Here is a 22,743-nt window from a genome sequence, read left to right on the forward strand (position 1 = left end):
CAGTAAATAGATATGATTTATGATAAAATTATAATATGATGCGACATACATACAGTGTTTCAGTGAATAGATATGATTTATGATAAAATTATAATATGATGCGACATACATACAGTGTTTCAGTGAATAGATATGATTTATGATAAAATTATAATATGATGCGACATACATACAGTGTTTCAGTGAATAGATATGATTTATGATAAAATTATAATATGATGCGACATACATACAGTGATTCAGTGAATACATATGATTTATGACAAAATTATAATATGATGCGACATACATACAGTGTTTCAGTAAATAGATATGATTTATGACAAAATTATAATATGATGCGACAGATTCTACAAGGGTCATCGACAAGGGTAATACAATGTTCAATATAAACACATAAGACTTCAATAACATACTCAGCTTGAATGTAGGTCATTGGCAAGGGTCGTATAGTGTTCACTAAAAAGAGATGACAGGATTTCAATAAACTGCTAAACACCTGCCCAGGTCACAGTGACGGGGCATGCTGTGTTCAATAAAATGATGTAAGACAAGATTTCAGTAACATGCTCAGCTTCTATCTAGGTCAATAAAATGATGTAAGACAAGATTTCAGTAACATGCTCAGCTTCTATCTAGGTTAGTTAAAATGATGTAAGACAAGATTTCAGTAACATGCTCAGCTTCTATCTAGGTCAATAAAATGATGTAAGACAAGATTTCAGTAACATGCTCAGCTTCTATCTAGGTCAATAAAATGATGTAAGACAAGATTTCAGTAACATGCTCAGCTTCTATCTAGGTCAATAAAATGATGTAAGACAAGATTTCAGTAACATGCTCAGCTTCTATCTAGGTCAATAAAATGATGTAAGACAAGATTTCAGTAACATGCTCAGCTTCTATCTAGGTCAATAAAATGATGTAAGACAAGATTTCAGTAACATGCTCAGCTTCTATCTAGGTCGCTGACAAGGGTTATATGACAGTGTTCACTACAAACATATGACAAGATTTCAATAAGCTGCGAAAACGTCTAAGTCATGACAGGGACATACTGTGTTCACTAAACAGACACTAGACAGCATTTCAATAAACCACGTTCACTACAAACATATGACAAGATTTCAATAAGCTGCGAAAACGTCTAAGTCATGACAGGGACATACTGTGTTCACTTAAAAGACACTAGACAGCATTTCAATAAACCACTCAACTTCTATGTAAGTCCGAAGTATGGACGCTTTGTGTTCCATAAACAGAGCAGATAAGATTTCAATTTTCTAACTAGGTAAATACAGTGTTCAACGAAAAAAAAAAATCAACTTTTTAATTTTTAATATACGTTTCATATTCTCATTCTTCATTCTGACTCATGTCATGGGTTTTTATTACTCTAAAAAAACACACTGCAGCTAAAAAAGGAATCTTTTAAAAAAAACTAACAAATGGAAAACTGACAATGTGCCATGCCCTCCTACAAAAAAAGAAAAGAAAAAAAGTCAGGACCTCTTTTCTAGCCAGAAGCACATGACTGACCATGAACCGCCTGTGTGCAGCAGAAAATACAAGATTTGAGTAAGTTGCTCAGATTTCAACAAGTCATAACGAAGAGGTACAATTCTATCAGATGTGCACGAATGGTATGGGAACTGTGGTGGATCTCCCTCAATGAACAACATGCCAGAAAAAGAACTGACCATTCAGGGCGTCTTTCTAAAAAAAAAAAAACTAAAAAAAAACTTGGTCAATAAAAAGACCAGATTTCAATCGTATGCTCAGTTTCTATCTTGATTCCCTCCAAAAGGGCGGCACGTGGTTCAACTACCACCTGAACAAACGACAGCCATCGCTTTATTATCTCACACTGATAAAATTTAAAAGTGGTGAAGTCTGTGATACATAACAGGCAAATGTCACAGCCACATTGACATCTTTGGAAGATTCTGTTGTTCTTCCGTTTCACAACCAATGTCTGTATGCTGATGAATCTGTTGTGGTTGGTGCATGCTGTGCATTTTCCTCTTTCCATAATCCATCGAACAATGATGAGGATTACAGGGTCTTGTACTTCAATTTTTGTATGCATATACGAGGGTCATTCAATAAATAAGGTGAATTTTCGGTATAAGGACTTCTAATACAGATAGAAGCTTACTTTATTTTCTTTTTTTTTGTTTTGTTTTACTTCTTTTTCACATGGATTTAATTTGTTTTGCAGATTAAAAAAAACTTTGAGAGTTTTGGCGATTAACAAAGATGGCCGACCAAGAAGCATGCTCCAGGATTGAACAGCGGTCAGTTATCAAGTTTTTGGTTGCTGAAGGGTGCAAACCAGTTGAAATTCATAGGAGAATGTCAACTGTGTATGGTGCCACATGTTTCAGCCGACTTTCACCTGTTTGGTCCCTTGAAAGCGTTCACGAGAGGCACGAAGTTTGAAAGTGACGATGAAGTCAAAAGTGTTGTGAGCGACTGGCTGAGACATCAGTCCAAAGATTTTTACGCTGTGGGAATACGGAAGCTTGTGCACAGATGGGAAAAGTGTGTGACAGTGCTGGGAGACTACGTTGAAAAAAAAAAAGAAAAAAAAAGAAGTAAGCTTCTATCTGTATTAGAAGTCCTTATACCGAAAAATTCACCTTATTTATTGAATGACCCTCGTACACAGTGCTGCAACCATTCGGCCAGCGCGCCTGTCAAGACTGAACAGCGTTCGGTCCTTGGTTTGAGCATGGCTGAAAAGACGATGACCTGGAAATGACAGCTGTCAAGACTGAACAGCGTTCGGTCCTTGGTTTGAGCATGGCTGAAAAGACGATGACCTGGAAATGACAGCTGTCAAGACTGAACAGCGTTCGGTCCTTGGTTTGAGCATGGCTGAAAAGACGATGACCTGGAAATGACAGCTGGTGAGACTGACTGGATCAGATTCTGCAGAATACTAGTTTTGTTGATTTTCTGGTAAAAAGACATTCCACAAGAAAGTACCGGAAGGAGGAGAAAATAAAATAGATGTGTAACATGCATATATCTATATATCTATCTATATAATATATATATTGAGAACACCAATATCTATTTACTTGTCCTCAATAAGAAAAAACACACAACAAAACAAAGGTTAAAGCAAACAACATTTGCAAAGCAACAGACATGCAAAAACTGGAAATATTTTGAACTTTTCAAGTCAATGCACAAGAATCCGAAATTAGAGCAGACGAAATGCACTTTTCTAAAATTCCGTTCCACAAAGCAGTTCTGAACTTCAACAACCACCACCGTCACTCACTTTGTGTCCCTTGTTTTTCCCCTTATCATGGGAGTCTTTTTTGTCCTGTTGTGGACATTAAGAACAGCAAACATATTCATCTCTCTCACGCATGCATACACGCACGCACACACACACACACACACACACACACACACCACATGCTAAAAAGGATAAGTGATGTTTCTCACATCAGATTTTGCCCGTGAAAAAAAAACAAATATTAACTCTCTCCATACGAACGGCGAAAGAGACGACGTTAACAGCGTTTCATCCCAATTACCATCATCAAAATATTGCAAGCGGAACGCTCTTATACTGAAGAGGTGAATGTTGACAAAGAATACCACAATTCTGACGACGGAAGCTAAAGGTTGGGTCATTCAGACACCCACTGGACATCCGAGGGGTCTGTGTAGAGGAGAAGAGAGGACTGGCCGTACTGAGTGAGTTAAAAGATTTTGAAATGGACAAGTAAACAAAACAATTAACATTGGAAATCAGTCATTACATATTCAAGGTCCAACATTTCAGGATGACAGCTAGTTCTGAGATGGGGAGCGATCACATTTGAACGCACAAAGGTGATAAAAACTAGGCAAGTTGCCTATCAAAAAGAATCCATGTTAATATCAAACCAATATAAAGGTGTTAATATCATGCCGATATAAAGAAGCTGATACACATCATACATTATGTGTTGATAACAAGATGATATCTAAAAGAGAGAAGAAAAAAAAGAAGAAGTAAATTTACAAATGAAAAAAATATCATCAAAATTATTGTTCATAGATGTAAATACATCTGTGTGTGTGTGTGTGTGTGTGTGTGTGTGTGTGTGTGTGTGTGTGTGTAGCTCTAAATATGTACAAATAATGTGTGTGTGTGTGTGTGTGTGTGTGTGTGTGTGTGTGTGTGTGTAGCTCTAAACATATACATATATAGCCTACAAATTTTTTTTACATACAGAGAGAGAGAGGAGGGAGACAGAGAGAGAAACAGAGAGAGACAGAGGGAGAGAGAAGAAAAGAGAGAAAGAGAGAAAGGGGTAAAGAACTATCCATGCACCATCCAGTAATATGACAGTCTCAGCAAAGCGTTGGAGGCTATAAGCCTCATGTCAGTAGAAGCAACAAGCATTCGCAAAAGCAACCCGCATGCATACAGCACCATGATTCTAGCTTCTTCTTTTTTTTTTCTTTTTTTTTTTTTTGAAAAAAGCTGTTAAAATGCGAATTATGAATCTTAGAAAGTTAGAGCAGACAGAAAAAGGGTTTCTAATGCCCTTCACCAAGGCAAGTTTTTGAACTCTTCATAACCAACGCCTCTCACTTTGGGCTTGTGCTTGTCTTTACCACTGCCGGCTCTTTTCTCATTCTTGGCGGAAGAGTCACTATGCTGAATGGAAAATCACACACATACACACACACACATACACACACACAGAGAAAACTGTTATGCATGATATACACAAAGCACACACAAAAAGAAAATGTCTTTGGAAAAAAAATCAGCTGTATGCAACATAGAGTGAAGTGTGCGATGGATGTGCACGGGAATACACACCCACACATTAGCACACACTGTATTTGTTGAACACACTGGAAAAAAAACAAACACGTTACGTTACACTTTATATGTGGAAAAGAGCCCTCCAAAATGGTCAGCAGGGGGAAAAAGTAGGCATTCATCACAAGTTCATACTTATACATACACACATACACATACACATGCACGCATTAGCATGCACTAAATATGTAGTACACACATGAAAAAGTTTCACATTATTGCTAAAGAAAAAAAAAGAGCGCTCAAAAATGGTTAATTGGAAAAATATACATTTAACACAGACACACACACACACATGTGCGTGCATGCGCTCGCGCGCGCGCACACACACACACACACACACACAGTAACACCAAGATGCTCTCTCTCTCTCTCTCTCTCTCTTTCTCTTCCTTCTTCTCATTCTCTCTCTCACACACATTAGAAACGTATGCACCTATATCACATACTCACTCCCTCTCCCTCTCTCATTCTCTTTCAACTTCTTACACTCACCGACAAATATATATTGAAGCGTCACACATTCACAGAAACACTCATTCCAGACATATGCTCAAACACACAGACACACACTTAGTACACAAGAAAACAATACTGAGAATGCATGTAATATAGGAATGTATCAAGCAGTCAAATGAAAAATAACACACACACACACACACACACACACACACACACACATATATATATATATATATGTGTGTGTGTGTGTACATATATATATATATGTTTTATGTTATGTTCTTATCTGTTCTCATCTGGCTTGATGATGTAAGGCGCTTTGAGCAGCATTAGTACTGGATATCGCGCCATATTAAAGTTATGAATTATTATTATTATTATTATTTATATTACTAGAAACAATGGGAATAATATAAAAAGCAAAACACACAGCACACAACAAGCTATAATTCAATTTTGGTTTCATGGCAACAGTCCTATAAAACAAATCATATAATATATGACACAGCAATTCAAACCTCATGGAAAAGCATTGTGATAATATATGACACAGCCATTCAAATATCATGTAAAACCATTCTGATAATATATGACACAGCAAGTCAGATCTCATCTAAACTGAGCCAGATAATATATAACACAGCAAATCAAATCTGATATAAAACCAATCAAGATAATATACCAACACAGCAAAATCCAAAGTGCATACAAAGTACAGCAAAACTCCCAACACTGTGCACAAAGTGCAGGTGCACCAAGTTACTAAGGTTCAGGTGCACCTGAATCACTGTGCGCATGAGTGCAGCCATACTCAAAGACAGGGAAATGCCAACAGGGACAGTCAGGGGAACGAGAGGGATCCCAAGGGCAAAGAGTGTCAAGGTCGTGACACGACCTTGACCCCTATGACCTACCTTGCCCTTGGCATCCTTCTTGTCCTTTGAGCCGTCCTTGCTTTTCTTGGAGCCAGTGGGCGTGTCCACATTTTCCTCTTCCTCCATCGGGTAACACAGGACCTGCAACACCAGTCAGTCTTTGTGGTGTGTTGTGTTCGTGTTTTCTTTGTGTTGTGTTTGTGTAGTGATGTGTTCAACTTGCGTTATGTCATTGGACCTGAGAACAAAGACAAAGCAACCTTTAAAGGAAGGAGAGAGAGAGAGACAGACAGACAGACAGACAGACAGATGCACAGATAGAGACTGAGACAGGGTCAGAGACAGAGAGACAGAGAAAGAGAGAGAGGCTGTGCTTGTGTCTGTTTTGTGCGTGTGTGCGTGTGTGTTTGTGTGTATGTAAGTGAGTAAGTGCATGTGTGCATGTGTGTGTATGTGCGCGCATGAATGTGTGTATATGTGCGTGTGTGTGTACGTATGTGTGTGTGTTTGTGTGTGTGGAGTGCACATGCACACATGTGTGTGTGCACATGCTTATGTGCATGCACTCAAACGAGTGAAAGAGACAGCTACAATCCTCAGGCAGTACTCTCCAAAAAGTCTCAAAAGAACAAAAAAAACAAAAAAAAAACCCAACAACAACAAAAAACAAAAAAAACCCACCCTTGTCCCCCTCACTCGACACCCCCACGAGTCTGCTACCCCTACCCCTAAAACACTCACCATCTCCTCAACAATGACAAGAGATCCATCCATGTCCCGTGTGAAGAAGTCTCTTTGTGCTGTCAGATCAAACCTTGTCACATCCGTTCAATTTCCTCTGCCCACAGTTTACCCCAACTCCCAGATCTCTCCAACAATCCGCCCCCCAACCCCCACCCCCACCACAAACCCCAACACACACTCACTATCTCCTCAAAGATGTTGAAATCCATGCCCTGTTTGAAGAAGTCTCTTTAAACCATGATGTTAAACCTTGTCATGCCATTCCCCATTTCCTCCACCCATGCCTCACCCTAAATCACAGTTGTCTCGAACCCCCCCCCCACCCCTTCCCCCCAGCCCTTCCCCCCACCCCCCACACAAACCCTAACACGATCACCATCATTCTCCTCAACGATAGAGAAATCAAATCAATGCCCTGTTTGAAGAAGTCTCTTTAACTCACTCAGTACGGCCAGTCCTCTCTTCTCCTCTACACAGACCCCTCGGATGTCCAGTGGGTGTCTGAATGACCCAACCTTTAGCTTCCGTCGTCAGAATTGTGGTATTCACTGTCAACATTCACCTCTTCAGTATAAGAGCCTTCCGCTTGCAATATTTTGATGATGGTAATTGGGGTGAAACGCTGTTAACGTTGTCCCTTTCGCCGTTCGTATGGAGAGAGTTAAACCGTCAGATCAAACGTTGTCATGTTCATTCCATTTCCTTCGCCCATGCCTCACCCTAAATCCCAGTTGTCTCCAACAATCCCCCCCCCCCACCCCACCTCTCAAAACCCCAACACACTCACCATCTCCTCAACGACAGAGAAATCCATGCCCTGTTTGAAGAAGTCTCTCAGAGCTGTGAGGTCAAATTTCCTTGACTAATGCCTCACCCCAAATCCCAGTTGTCTTCCACCCCACCAACCTAACACACTCACCATCTCCTAAAAGACAAAGAAATCCATGCCTTTTTTGGAGAAGTCTGTGTAGACCATCAGATCAAATCTTGTCATGTACGTTCAATTTCCTACGCCCACGCCTCACCCCAAATTCACAGCTCTAACTCAGCCCCCCATCACAAACCCTAACGCGATCACCATCATTCTTCTCAACGATGGAGAAATCAATGCCCTGTTTGAAGAAGTCTCTTTAAACCGTCAGATCAAATCTTGTCATGTCCGTTCCATTCCCCCCCCCCCCGCCCGATTCCCCTTCCACCCCCTCTCCCACCCTAACATACCATCTCCTCAACGACAGAGAAATCAAATCCATGCCCTGTTTGAAGAAGTCTCTTTAAACCGTCAGATCAAATCTTGTCATGTCCGTTCCATCCCCACCCCCTCCCCGCCCGATCCCCCCTCCACCCCCCCTCCCACCCTAACATACTCACCATCTCTTCAACGATAGAGAAATGAAATCCGTGCCCTGTTTGAAGAAGTCTCTTTAAACCGTCAGATCAAACCTTGTCATGTCCGTTCCATTTCCTCCGACCATGCCTCACCCTAAATCCCAGCTGTCTCCAACAATCCACCCCCCCCACCCCACCTCTCAAAACCCCAACACACTCACCATCTCCTCAACGACGGAGAAATCCATGCCCTGTTTGAAGAAGTCTCTCAGAGCCGTGAGGTCAAACCTCGACACGTCCACCTTCCAGTCCAGCTCGATTTCCTCCGCCCATGGCTTGCTGACGGACGTGATCGGCGCCAAGGGAATGGCCGGCTTGGTTTCACCTTCCGCCGACACCTCCAGAGCAGCGTCTCCGTCCTTGACCTTGTCCTCTTCATGACCCAGACCCGCCTGTGACTCCATGGCGCTCGCTGACCTTGGTGGCTCCTCTGGGGGAAGTGAAGGGGGTGGGTGGGTGGGTGGGGGGAGGGAGGGAGGTGGTGGGGGGTAAAAAAAGGTGAAAGGTCAGAATTTCATGGGACCTTTAACCTTTGAATTTGACCTTTCTCAGAGTATGAGGCACCAAATATGCAACCTTTAACCTTTTTACTTTGACTTTTCTCTCTCAGTGCGCATGGCACCAAATATGGGACCTTTACCCTGTAACTGTCACCTTTCTCTCCCAGCGTGCACAACAACAATCATGGTACCTTCAACCTCCAACTTTGACCTTTCTCTCTCAGTCTCCGTGCGCGAGGCACCAAACACAGGACCTTAAACCTTTAACTTCATCCATTCTCTCTCAGTATGCACGGCACAGAATACGGGACTTTTAACCTTGACCTTTCTCTCTCTCAGTGTGTGTGTGTGTGTGTGTGTGTGTGTGTGTGTGTGTGTGTGCAGAGTGTGTGTGTGCAGAGTGTGTGTGTGTGTTTGTGTGTGTGTGCGTGTGTAAGTGTGAGTGTGTGTGTGTGTGTGTGTGTGTGTGTGTGTGTGTGTGTGTGTGTGTGTGTGTGTGCAGAGTGTGTGTGTGCAGAGTGTGTGTGTGTGTGTGTGTGTGTTTGTGTGTGTGTGTGTGTAAGTGTGAGTGTGTGTGTGTGTGTGTGAGTGTGTGTGTGTGTGTGTGTGTGTGTGTGTGTGTGTGCGTGTGTGTGTGTGTGTGTGTGTGTGTGTGTGTGTGTGTGTGTGTGTGTGTGTGTGTGTGTGTGTGTGTGGCGCTGGAGACTCACCAGCCTCCTCGATGAGGGGCAGGGTGAGGGGGTCCATGACCTTGGTCTCCGGCGGTTGGCTGAAGATGACGTTCTTCTCCGTGTGGCTCCCCGACTGCTGGGACCCCTCCAGCCTGGCTGACTGCTGCTTGGACATGCATGTATAGAGACATACATGAATGCATACACACACACACACACACACACACAACAAAAAAAAACAACAACAAAAAACAAAAAAACATGCATACAAAGACACACACACATGAACAAATGCCAGTGCTCACACACAAACACACACACAGACACACACACATACGCACACAAATATATGTATATATTGACACACACACATAAACAAATGCACATGCACACACACACACACACACACACACATACACACACATGCACGAAACATACACACACACACATATACTCAAATGGACACACACACACACACACACACACACACATATTGATTAAAACACTGACATGCACACACACACACACACACACACACACACACACACTTGCCCACCCAGCACACATACGCACATACACACACGCTCCTCCCACAACCACACACACACGCACACACTCACTTGCTCTCCCCCCTACCCCCAACACACACACACACACACACGCACATACATACACAACCCCCACAACCCATTCACACACACATCCCCTCCCCCCAACCCCCCTGTCAGACACACATTTTCAACGATGACAAACATCACTCCTCCTGCCATTCATTGTCTTTCTTGACTTGAACATAGTCACTGTTATTGTAATTTCTTAAGATTCTGGATCAGAAAATATGGTTGAGTGTGAGTAAAAGAAACAAAACAGCCACCAATAACAAACAAAACAAAACAAAAAAAACCCCACCACTCCTGCCATTCATTATCTTTCTTGACTTAAACATAGTTACTGTTATTGTAATCTCTTAAGATTCTGGATCGGAAAATATGGTTTTGAGTGTCAGTCAAAAAAACAACAACAAAACAACCACCAGTAACAAAAAATACAAAAAAACCCACCACTCCCCCTCACCACATCGGAGGCCATGGCGTGGTGGGGTGCTAGTAAAAAAAACAAAACAAACACCAATAACAAAAAACACACAAAAAAACCACCACTCCCCCTCATCACATCGGAGGCCATGTCGTGGTGGGGTGCTAATAAAAAAAAAACAACCACCACCAGTAACCAAAAACAAAACAAAAAATCACCACACCCCCTCACCACATCGGAGGCCATGTCGTGGTGGGGTGTTAGTAAAAAAACCCAAAACAACCACCAGTAACAAAAAAATAACAAAAAAAACAACACCACACCCCCTCACCACATCGGAGGCCATGTCATGGTGGGGTGTTAGTAAAAAAAACCCACCAAAACAACCACCAGTAACAAAAACAAAAAAACAAACGCCACTCCCCCTCACCACATCGGAGGCCATGTCACGGTGGGGTGTTAGTCAAAAAAACAAAACACCCACCAATAACAAAAAACACAAAACAAAAACACCACTCCCCCTCACCACATCGGAGGCCATGTCGTGGTGCTCCTCAGCATCAGGCAGTGTGGGCAGGTCCTCAAAGTCCTCCCCATGGCCCAGGGTGTTCAGGCGGCTGCTGTGGCCGCTCAGGTCCGCCGGGAACATGAAGCGCACGTAGTAGTTGCGCTCCACAACGGGGTACTCCGGCTGGTCCTCTGGGTGCTGGGGTTCAAATCCACAACAAAAAAAACGAAAAAAAAACCCAACCCAAAAACCTGGGGTCATTATCTGCTGCCTAGCAGGCTCTTAATGCTCAGCTTGATAATAATAATAATACTAATAATTAATATTTATAGAGTGCTAAATCTTGTGCAGAGACAAATCGAAGCGCTCCCACACCCAAGTGAGTCACACGCATGCTTAACTCTAAACTGGGTAAAAAAAACTGAAAAACAAGGAAGAGGCAGGGAAGGAAGCCAATCTTGGGAAGAGGTGGATTTTAAGGCCAGACTTGAAAGAGCTGAGTGCGGAGACCTGACGAAGCAGAAGAGGAAGTTCATTCCACATGCAAGGTCCAGAGACATAAAGAACGGCAGCTGACAGTGGAGTGTTTGGATCTGGGTATGCATGAACAGAGTGGATACAAAGCCGATTGTAGAGAGTGAGATGAGGTGAAGGCAGCCAAAAAGATAATAAGGGGCGGATTTGTGAATACATTTATAATACAGAGGCTTACATCAAAGATTGACATAAGCTTACAGTAAAGCCGACAGCAAAATGAGAGCTCTATGATCAATGGCTTCTCCCAGCAGTGATGGGAGTTCATTTAACTCACTCAGTACGGCCAGTCCTCTCTTCTCCTCTACACAGACCCCTCGGATGTCCAGTGGGTGTCTCTATGACCCAACCTTTAGCTTCCGTTGTCAGAATTGTGGTATTCTTTGTCAACATTCACCTCTTCAGTGTAAGAGCCTTCCGCTTGTAATATTTTGATGGTTGTAGTTGGGGTGAAATGCTGTTAACGTCGTCTCTTTCGCCGTTCGTGTGGAGAGAGTTAAAGTTTAGTAATTTATGATGGACTATGACCCTCAAACTAGGAGGCAAGATTTGCACTGGCTCTTACTAGATCTGCAGCCTTGAGGGCTAGTTGGCCTTTTGGGAACCATCCCAACACCGACTGTCCTAAAACCCTCTTGGCCGAGAAAGTGGGGATGTGACTTGGGCAAGACACTCTCTGCTATAATCAAAATTCTAACCCAGATATTGGGGCAGTAGTTGACCCCTCTGGTGTTCAGATGGTCACAGTGAGGACAAGACTGACTGTCAAGCACACAGTGGAATTACCCCGGATTCTGATATATATATAAAAAAAAAAATGAAACTCACAAGACCCTGCACTAGGTGAAGGAATGCAACACAGAGCCGCAACTGTTGCTGTTGCTGCCCTCCCTACAGGCGTTCCAAGCCCCAAACGCAACCACGCATGCACTTAACCCATTCAACCCCACGGGAGTTTACAACCTTGGAAAACTTCTATGCCACGTTGATAAAAAAGAATTATAAAAAAAAAATGCACAAAATACACTGTTTTCCCTCCAGATTACACGGGGACACACCCACTAATACTGTAGCTCCCTTTCTTTGTGGTTCAGGAGGAAGGTGGCAGCATGCCAATACTGAGTCCATGAGGGTGTGGGTTCGAATCCCGCCCTCGCCCTTTCTCCCAAGTTTGACTGGAAAATCAAACTGAGCGTCTAAGTAGTTCGGATAAGACGATGAACCAAGGTCAAAATGTGCAGCATGCACTTTGCACACTGAAAAAGAACCCACGGCAACGAGAGCGTTGTCCTCTGTAAGAGTTACTACAGAAAAGATAAAAATTACCAAGCAAAAATACAAGTTACTACAGAAAGGTAGAAATTACCATAAAATGTAGCAAAAGTTACTGCAGAAAGGTAAATGGTACCATGAATTTTTTGTAAAATTTACCATAAAAAGATAAAAGTTACCAAGAAATGTTGTAAAAGTTACCACAGAAAGGTAAATATCACAATGAAATGTAAGTCACCACAGAAAGGTAGAAGTTACCATGAAATGTTGTAAATGTCACCACAGAAAGGTAGAAGTTACCATGAAATGTTGTAAATGTTACCACAGAAAGGTAGAAGTTACCATGAAATGTTGTAAATGTTACCACAGAAAGGTAGAAGTTACCATGAAATGTTGTAAATGTTACCACAGAAAGGTAGAAGTTACCATGAAATGTTGTAAATGTTACCACAGAAAGATAGAAGTTACCATGAAATGTCGTAAAAGTTACCCCATCAAGGTAAACATTACCACAGAAAGGTAAATGTGACCATGAAATGTAAGTCACCACAGAAAGATAGAAGTTACCATGAAATGTCATAAAAGTTACCACATCAAGGTAAAACATTGCCACAGAATGTTAAACATTACCACAGGAAGGTAACAGTTACCATGAAATACTATAAAAGTTACCCCCACAAAAAAAAGAAACAAAAAAGGTAACTGTAATGATGAAAAGTAAAAGTTACTTCATGAAGGTAAAAGCTACCATGAAAGATATAAATTATATCTTGAAAGCCCAAAAACGCCATATAAAATGTTTATGCTATCGCAGAAAGGTAAAAGTTACTATGAAAGGTAAAAGTTAGGATGGAATGTAAAAGATACCACAGAAAAGTTAAAACTACTACAGACAGGTAAATTTACCACAGAAAGTAAAAAAAAAAAAAAAAAAATTACCAAGAAAGGTAAAAGCTGCCACAGAAATTGAAATGTAGACATTACAACAGAAAGATTAAAGTTACGAAAGAAAGGTTAAAAAAAACAACAAAAAACAACAAAAACATCATGAAATGAAAAAAAACTCACCACAGAAGTCAAAACGCTACTACAGATAGATAAAAAGTGACCACAGCAAAGTAAAAAGTGACCCCCATCATGGTAAAAAGTCACCATAGCACGATAAAAAGTCACCACAGAGAGTAACAAAAAACAACAGACCTTGAGTTCATCAGGTTGTGGCACCCCCTTCAGGTACGTCACCTCCAGACCCACCTTCGCTTCGTCTAGAATGTATTCTGAAAAGAAAAAAACAACAAAAAAACAACAAATCAAATCAGGTTGCTTACAGTTTCAGTTTCAGTAGCTCAAGGAGGCGTCACTGCGTTCGGACAAATCCATATACGCTACACCACATCTGCCAAGCAGATGCCTGACCAGCAGCGTAACCCAACGCACTTAGTCAGAGGCCTTGAGAAAAATAATAAATAAATAAATAAATAAGGGGTGAATAAATAATAGATAAATACATAAAATAAAAAAAACCCAACTACTACCACTACTAATAATATGTATAAGGCGCAAAAACTTGATGAAGTCAACTATAAGCGTACATAAATAAATATAACATAAAAAGTAGTAATAATAAATAAATAAATAAATAAATAAAAAAGACAACAATGATGATAAATAAGCAAATAAATGTAAAACATGGAGACACACATTCACACATACACCCACATATGCACCAAACTTGCATAAGAAAGAAATAAAGGATACTACATTAGAAATAAAAAGTATTGATAAATAAGTAGTTGCTTACAGCCCCAGCCAACCTGCAAAGGGGCCATTTCAAGCTCTTATTGTTTTGTGTTTTTCTCTTCAAGGGCTGTGACTCTCACGTTCACTTGTATGCACAAGTGAGCTTACGTCCCCCCAAAAATGGAGGGAAGCTGCCTTCTTGTTTTCGTAACCCACCAAACACTGACATGGACAGCGTGTTTGACGGGCGCAATAGCTGAGTGGTTAAAGCGTTGGACTGTCAATCTGAGGGTCCCGGGTTCGAATCACGGTGACGGCGCCTGGTGGGTAAAGGGTGGAGATTTTTACGATCTCCCAGGTCAACATAATTATGTGCAGACCTGCTAGTGCCTGAACCCCCTTCGTGTGTATATGCAAGCAGAAGATCAAATACGCACATTAAAGATCCTGTAATCCATGTCAGCGTTCGGTGGGTTATGGAAACAAGAACATACATACGCAGCATGCACACCCGGAGTATGGCTGCCTACATGGCAGGGTAAAAATGGTAATACACGTAAAAGCCCACTCGTGTGCATACGAGTGAACGCAGAAGAAGAAGACAGCGTGTTTGATCCTTTGCATGCCATAAGCAGACTGGGTTGTTGTTTTTTTGTTGTTGTTTTTTCTACTCCCCCACCCCCTCCCCTTCCACTGGACCTTGAGTGGTGGTCTGGGTACCAGTCATTCAGATGATACAATATGATACAATACAATGGTGATACAATATGGAGTGATGGCCTAGAGGTAATGCATCTGCCTACTAGGAAGTGAGACAACCTGAGCACGCTGGTTCAAACCACGGCTCAGCCGCCGATATTTTCTCCCCCTCCACTATACCTTGAGTGGTGGTCTGGACGCTAGTTATTCAGATGAGACGATAAACCGAGGTCCCTTGTGCAGCAAGCACTTAGCACACGGAAAAGAACCCATGGCAACAAAAGGGTTGTCCCTGGCAAAATTCAACAGAAAAATCCACTTCAATAGGAAAAACAAGTAAAAACTGCACGCAGGAAAAAATATTTAAAAAATGGGTGGCACTCTCAGTGTAGTGACACGCTCTCCCAGGGGAGAGCAGCCTGAATTTCACACAGAGAAATCTGTTTGAGACAAAAAGAAGAGAAATACAAATACAAACTTCAAAATATGGTATGCTGATGATACATTATGCTGAAGTCCTGTGTGCAGCATACTCTCTGCGCACATGCAAGAATCTACTGCAAAAAAAAAAAAAAAAGGGCTGTCCCTGGCAAAATTCTGTCTGTAGGAAAATCTACATTGATAATAATTCAAATACATTTGCAGACCAAAACAGACAAAAAAAAAAGAAGCGTGTGTGTGTGGGGGGGCGCGGGGGGATGGTGCTGCACTATGACAACCCACTTTCCCTGAATATAGCAGTCCATATTTTACACAGAGACAACTGTTAAGACAAAAAGTAATACAATACAATGCAATGCAATGCAATATAATGCAATGCAATGCAAAAAATGCAAAACAGTGCAATGTAATGCAAAACAATACAATGTAAAACAATACAATGCAATATAATGCAACATAATACAATACAAAACAAAACAGTACCACAACGCAATGCAAAACAATGCAATACAAAGCTGTGCCATGCAATGCAGCGCAGCACAGCACAGTACAGTACAGTAGGGTACAGAACAGAACAGTACAGTACAGTACAGTACAGTACAATACAATACAATATACTTTGCTTTGTTTCACAATGATGTAAGATCAGAAGGGTAATAAATAAAACTCCAGCCACCGACTCCAGATGAAGAAAAGTAAACTCCAGCTATTGCCTCCAGATTCAGGGAAGAAGGAGTTTCAGTTTCAGTTTCAGTTTCAGTAGCTCAAGGAGGCGTCACTGCGTTCGGACAAATCCATATACGCTACACCACATCTGCCAAGCAGATGCCTGACCAGCAGCGTAACCCAACGCGCTTAGTCAGGCCTTGAGAGAGAAAAAAAAAGGTGAATAAATAATTGATAAATACATAAAAAAATAACTACTTTTTTATATTATAATTATTATTAATTTATTTATTTATTCATTTATTTATGTACGTTTATAGCTGACTTCATCAACTTTTTGCGCCTTATACATATTATTAGTAGCGGTAGGCAAGAAGGAGAGTAAACGCCAGTTATCAACTCTCGATAAAAAGAAAGGATGACTGTATACACTCCAGAGAGGTGAAACAACGGTTTGAAGTCAAGCGTTATCACCAGCAATAAACTCTACAATAATAACATAACAACAGCAGTAAACTCCAGCTGCCCAACTCTTAGATATGCTGAAATGAGTATGTGTGCTCAAGATAACATCAGTGATGTTAAAACATGCCCTGAACTCAGCTGCACACACACACACACACACACACACACACACACACACACACACACACACTCTCTCACACACACACACACACACACTCTCACACACACACACACACACACACACACACCACACACACAGAGTAGAGGATGAATATCATTTCTTAGATGACTACAAATTATACAAAGAAATTAGAATAGAATTCATACAAAAAATTCAAAAAATACCTTCCAAGTATTATTAAACCCAGTCAGCTAATGTTGGAAGACAAATTTGTGGGACTGTTTGGGAAATTTGTCAATAAACTGCTGCCAAAAAACGCCATAGTGTGCAGGAGTGATTCAATCTCTTTTTCAATATTTACCTATTTTGTTTTGCTTTTTTGTGTGCGTGGTTTCATGTAACTTGGCATGCGTGTCTTATAAACCTTGTTCAGGTTTAATTGACATTAAAATTAATTCTGATTCTGATTCACACATGCACATGCACGCACCCCCCCCCCCCCCCCCCCCCCACACACACATCCTGTAAGAACTGGTGTTGGCTGATGAAATAGTATTGAGATGAAACTTGACCTGTGACTGAACCCAAAAGCCGTGGCAGTCAACCTGGTTATACATCCCGCTTCCCTCCCTTTAGCCACTCCACTGGTCAACACTGTTCAGTGGACAGACAGATGTCAGTTTTTGCTCTGTGCATGTATGTACCTGAAGCTGTGTGACCGTTACAATGACGTCATATCTTACTGGCTGCTTTTGAGATGAGGTCATTTTGTTTATCTGCTGGTTTCATCAGCTTATCAATTGCTTCACTTGTTTGTTTATTTCATTTATCTATTCATTCCTAACTGTTTTCTTTTTTTACTTATTAATTCAACTAATGAATCATCTACTTAATTATTTATTGACATATATTTATTTATTTATTAATTATTTTTTATTGATAATGTTTGCTTCCTTATTCATTTGTGTATCTATCGTTCATTCATTTTCCAATCTATCTATCTCACAATTTTGTGCCACATTTTATTGTTCATAATATTCATTTCTTTATTCATTTGTGTATTTATCATTCATTTATTTACCTATCTATCCAACAAATTTGCAAGATGCATGTTTCTTAACGGAAGATAAGATAAGATAAGAATAACTTTATTATCTCAACTAGAGAAATTTGGTCAGGTGCATTATCACAACATAGACAAGTAAACAACATGGGGACCATAACCGTAAAAGTCTACAACAGCTGTTACGAATATAACGAAGACACAAATGTAAAAATATCACATACACCATTTCATACATTCATCCACACACTGCAGGTAATAACTAGTAGTCTTAATGTAAAAACAGAAAGAATTATGAAACATTGTTTTGAATATAATCATGAGCACAGCCTGCTATATTGCACATTGATCATAATAGATAGATATAAAGCAGAAATGACTTCACTATGTGTGGGGGAGTTTTGTTGTGTGGCTCTATGCATGAAGTGTGTGTGTGTGTGTGTGTGGGGGGGGGGGGGGGAAGGGGGGGGGGGGGGGGGGGGGGGTAAGGGTTGGTGGCAGTGATCATGTGAGTGACTCTAGTTCACTTTTGACATTGTCATGTGAGTATCTGATACATAGGGGTTGAGTTTGATACCTGTTGGCAAAACGACCTTTAAGGTCAAGTGCTTTACGCCGAGTGTGTAGTTGCAAACATCTGATACATATGGGTTGAGTTTAACTAGTTACCTGTTGGCATAATGCCCTTCAGGTCAATTGCTTTACGTCAAGTGTGTAGTTGTAAACATCTGATACATATGGGTTGAGTTTAACTAGTTACCTGTTGGCATAATGCCCTTCAGGTCAAGTGCTTTCCGTCAAGTGTGTAGTTGTAAACATCTGATACATATGGGTTGAGTTTAACTAGTTACCTGTTGGCATAATGCCCTTCAGGTCAATTACTTTCCGTCAAGTGTGTAGTTGTAAACATCTGATACATATGGGTTGAGTTTAACTAGTTACCTGTTGGCATAATGCCCTTCAGGTCAATTGCTTTACGTCAAGTGTGTAGTTGTAAACATCTGATACATATGGGTTGAGTTTAACTAGTTACCTGTTGGCATAATGCCCTTCAGGTCAATTGATTTATGTCAGGTGTGTTGATGTAAGTGTCTGATACACACAGTTTGAGTTCAGCTACCTCCTGGCATAACACAGTTGAAAGGAGAGGTTCCTGAGGTCCAGCAAGGTTCTCAATTCTGCTCCGTACATGTATATGAAGAGACGCAAACTGATATGGTTTGGACACAACACTCGACACACCAGCTTGTCCAAAACAATCATGCAAGGCACCATCGAGGGTGGGAGAAGAAGAGGAAGATAGCAGAAGAAATGGTATGAGTACGTCAAACAATGGACCGGACTCCACACACGTGAGCTGCTGCCAGCGGCTGCCAACAGAGACAGATGGAGAAGGGAGGTTGCGTCTGCGGTCCTCAGGCTTCCCCCAACGACTACTTAGTTACGGGCCTGAGGTGAGGTGAGGTGGCATAACACACCTAACGGTCAAGTGCTTCATGTCAAGTGACTATCTGCTTTTGGAGTGAATCTTTATGACTTGTTCTTGGGATGACGGGCGCAATAGCCGAGTGGTTAAAGCGTTGGACTTTCAATCTGAGGGTCCCGGGTTCGAATCTGGTAACGGCGCCTGGTTCGGTAAAGGGTGGAGATTTTTTCCGATCACCCAGGTCAACACATGTGCAGACCTGCCATAGCCTGAACCCCTTCGTGTGTAAACGCAAGCAGAAGATCAATTACGCACGTTAAAGATTCAGGGACACCCCTCCACTGGTCACTGGACTGTATAAGGCAACACTACTCTCCTCCCCCTCCCTCTACGCACCCACACCCCCCCCCCCCCACCTCACAATGACAAGGACTCACCCCTCACAGACAGCACAATGAAGGTGGCAGAGAGAGAGGATCAACACTGCTGACCTATATGTGTGTGTGTTGTGTGTGTGTGTGTGTGTGTGTGTGTGTGTGTGTGTGTGTGTGTGTGTGTGTGTGTGTGTATAGTGTGTGTGTGTAGTGTGTGTGTGTGTGTTTGTGTATAGTGTGTGTGTGTGTAGCGTGTGCATGTGTAGTGTGTGCATGTGTGTGTGTGTGTGTGTGTGTGTGGGGGGGTGTTTACATATGTGTGTGTGTTTGTGTAGTGTGTGTGTGTGTGTGTAGTGTGTGTGTGTTTGTGTGTGTGTAGTGTGTGTGAGTGTGTGTGTGTGTGTGTGTGTGTGTGTGTGTGTAGCGTGTATGTATGTATATATATATATATATATATATATATATATATATATGTGTGTGTGTGTGTGTGTGTGTGTGTGTGTGCGTGACTGTGTCTGTAGAATTATATTCTAATTCACATACTTTCTAACTTACTCAGCTTCTGCTTATTTCAGTTGTTGGTGTGTTGTTGTTGTTGTGGGTTTTTTTCTCATGTCATACAATGGATATGTGACCCTGTGTGTGTGTGGACAACAATAACCCAGTCTCTGAGAATCGAGTAACTGGTTTCCCAAACAAAGAAAAGTAGGAAGGGAGGTGGGGGTGGGTGGGGGTGGGGGTGGTGGTGGGGGTGGGGGGGCAGCATCCTCCACACTGGTCACCTGCCTGCATGACACAACACTGGCCTCTCTCCCCCCCCCCCCAACCCCCCACACCCACCCTAGTCCCCTCTGACCCCCACACAATGACACTGACTCACCTCTACAGCCTGACACAAAGAAGGTGTGGGGGTGTGGGGGTGGGGTGTAGCCTTCTCCACACTGGTCACCTGACTGCATGACACAACACTGGCCTCTCACCCTCCCCCCCCCCACCCCCCCACTCCCTGTTCCCTGTGTGTGTGTGTGTGTGTAGTGTGTGTGTGTGTGTGTGTGTGTGTGTGTGAGCAGTGTGATCTGTGTGTGTGTATGTGTGCATGTGCCCCTGAGATCACATTCTAACTCTACATTTCTTTCTTCAGTTACTCAGCTTCAGCATATTCGCTTGTTTGTTGTTGCTTAGTGCCTGTCAAACAGTGAACTTCCAAACCTGTGTGTGTGTGTGTGTGTGTGTGTGTGTGTGTGTGTGTGTGTGTGGACAACAGTAGCCCAGACTTGAAGGTCTGAGTAACTGGTTCTCAAACAAAGGCAGCCAGGGAGGCAGATGGGCCAGTCCCCCCGCCCCCATCTCCCAACCCCACCCCCCTCCACACACACACACACACACACACACTGATCACCTGACAGCATGACACAACACTGGCCTCTATCCTCCCCCTCCCACCCCCAACCCCCATGCCCCCAGGTGGGAGAGAGGGTGGTGGTGGTGGTGGTGGTGGAGGGGGTGAGTGTGAAGGTTTGGGGGGAGGGGTAGGTAGGAACAAAGTATATATATATATATATATATATATATATATATATATATATATATATATATATATATATATATATATCTACTGCTGACCCAGCTGATATAATAGCAACCAAACAGGACACGTGCCAGAAACAACCCTTTCGTTGCCGTGGGTTTTTTTTTTAATGTGCGCTAAGTGCATGTTTTTTTTGTTGTTTTTTTTCCTGCGTGCAGATTTATTTGTTTTTCCTATCGAAGTGGACTTTTCTACAGAATTTTGCCAGGAACAACCCTTTCGTTGCCGTGGGTTCTTTTACGTGCGCTAAGTGCATGTTGCACACGGGACCTCAGTTTATCGTCTCATCCGAATGACTAGCGTCCAGACCACCACTTAAGGTCTAGTGGAGGGGGAGAAAATATCGGCGGCTGAGCCGTGATTGGAACTAGCGCGCTCAGATTCTCTCGCTTCCTAGTAGGCGAACGCGTTACCTCAAGGCCATCGCTCCACACTGCTGTCCCAACTGACCCCACCCCCACTCCACACACACACACACTGATCACCTGACTGCATGACACAACACTGGCCTCTCTCCTCCTCCTCCTCCTCCTCCCACCCCCCCTTCCCCACAATGCCGAGAGCTCAGGTCTACAGCCAGCACAAAGAAGGTGGGAGAGAGGGTGGTGGTGGTGGTGGAGGGGGTGAGGGTTTGGGGGGGAGGGGTAGGTAGGAACAAGGTATATATATATATATATATATATATATATATATACACCGCTGACCCACCTAATATAATAATAATCAAACAGGTCACATGTGGTGTGTGTATAAGACAGTCCTGTCCTGTTCTGTCCAGGTGGCCCGGTCCAGACTATCACCACCATCACAACAGGAGATCATCCAGGACAGGAGGCAACTGCTGTCCCAACTATCTGGGCTGGAATGTTGATTTTTTGTGGAGCGTGTCTTTTGCCCCCATGTCACCCCCCACCGCCCTGCCCCCTTCACTCTCTGGGCCAAGAGGGCTTCAGGACAGTCAGCTGCTGGGACGGTCCTCCTAAAAGCTGGCTAGTTAGCCCCCACCCCCACCCCCACACCCCAAGGCTGCAGCACTAAGAAAGAAAGAGTGTGTGTGTAGTGTGTGTGTCACGTGTGTGTGTGTGTGTGTGTGTCACGTGTGTGCGTGTGTGTGTGTGTGTGTGTGTGTGTGTGTGTGTGTATGTGTGTCACGTGTTTGTGTGTGTTTGTGTGTAGTGTGTGTAGTGTGTGTGTAGTCTTGAGAGTTGAGTAACTGGTTCTCAAACAAAAGGTAGGAAGCCAGGTGGGTGATGGCGGAGGGGGGAGGGGGGGGGGCAGCCTCCTTCACACTGGTCACCTGACTGCATGACACAACACCAGCCTCTCACCC

The 22,743-nt window shown here is 42.6% G+C and overlaps 1 protein-coding gene across 3 annotated transcripts in view; it reads right to left on the minus strand.

Annotated features, from left to right (window-relative positions):
• The window catches only part of LOC143288139 (leucine-rich repeat-containing protein 43-like), a 55,695-nt gene that overhangs the window by 18,723 nt on the left and 14,229 nt on the right, over positions 1-22,743 (minus strand). For 2 of the 3 annotated variants that reach the window (XM_076596432.1, XM_076596431.1), the window contains exons 8-13: positions 14,031-14,107; positions 11,043-11,222; positions 9,521-9,644; positions 8,472-8,740; positions 6,217-6,318; positions 4,604-4,669 (exon numbers count right to left, since the gene is read on the minus strand). In XM_076596432.1, the coding sequence (XP_076452547.1) occupies positions 4,604-4,669; positions 6,217-6,318; positions 8,472-8,740; positions 9,521-9,644; positions 11,043-11,222; positions 14,031-14,107 (818 nt within the window). The remainder of the gene's footprint in view (positions 1-4,603; positions 4,670-6,216; positions 6,319-8,471; positions 8,741-9,520; positions 9,645-11,042; positions 11,223-14,030; positions 14,108-22,743) is intronic. The other variant, XM_076596433.1, reaches the window with a different exon arrangement.

This window comes from Babylonia areolata, chromosome 12 (genome assembly GCF_041734735.1).
Source record: "Babylonia areolata isolate BAREFJ2019XMU chromosome 12, ASM4173473v1, whole genome shotgun sequence".
Classification (NCBI taxonomy): Eukaryota; Metazoa; Mollusca; class Gastropoda; order Neogastropoda; family Buccinidae; genus Babylonia; species Babylonia areolata.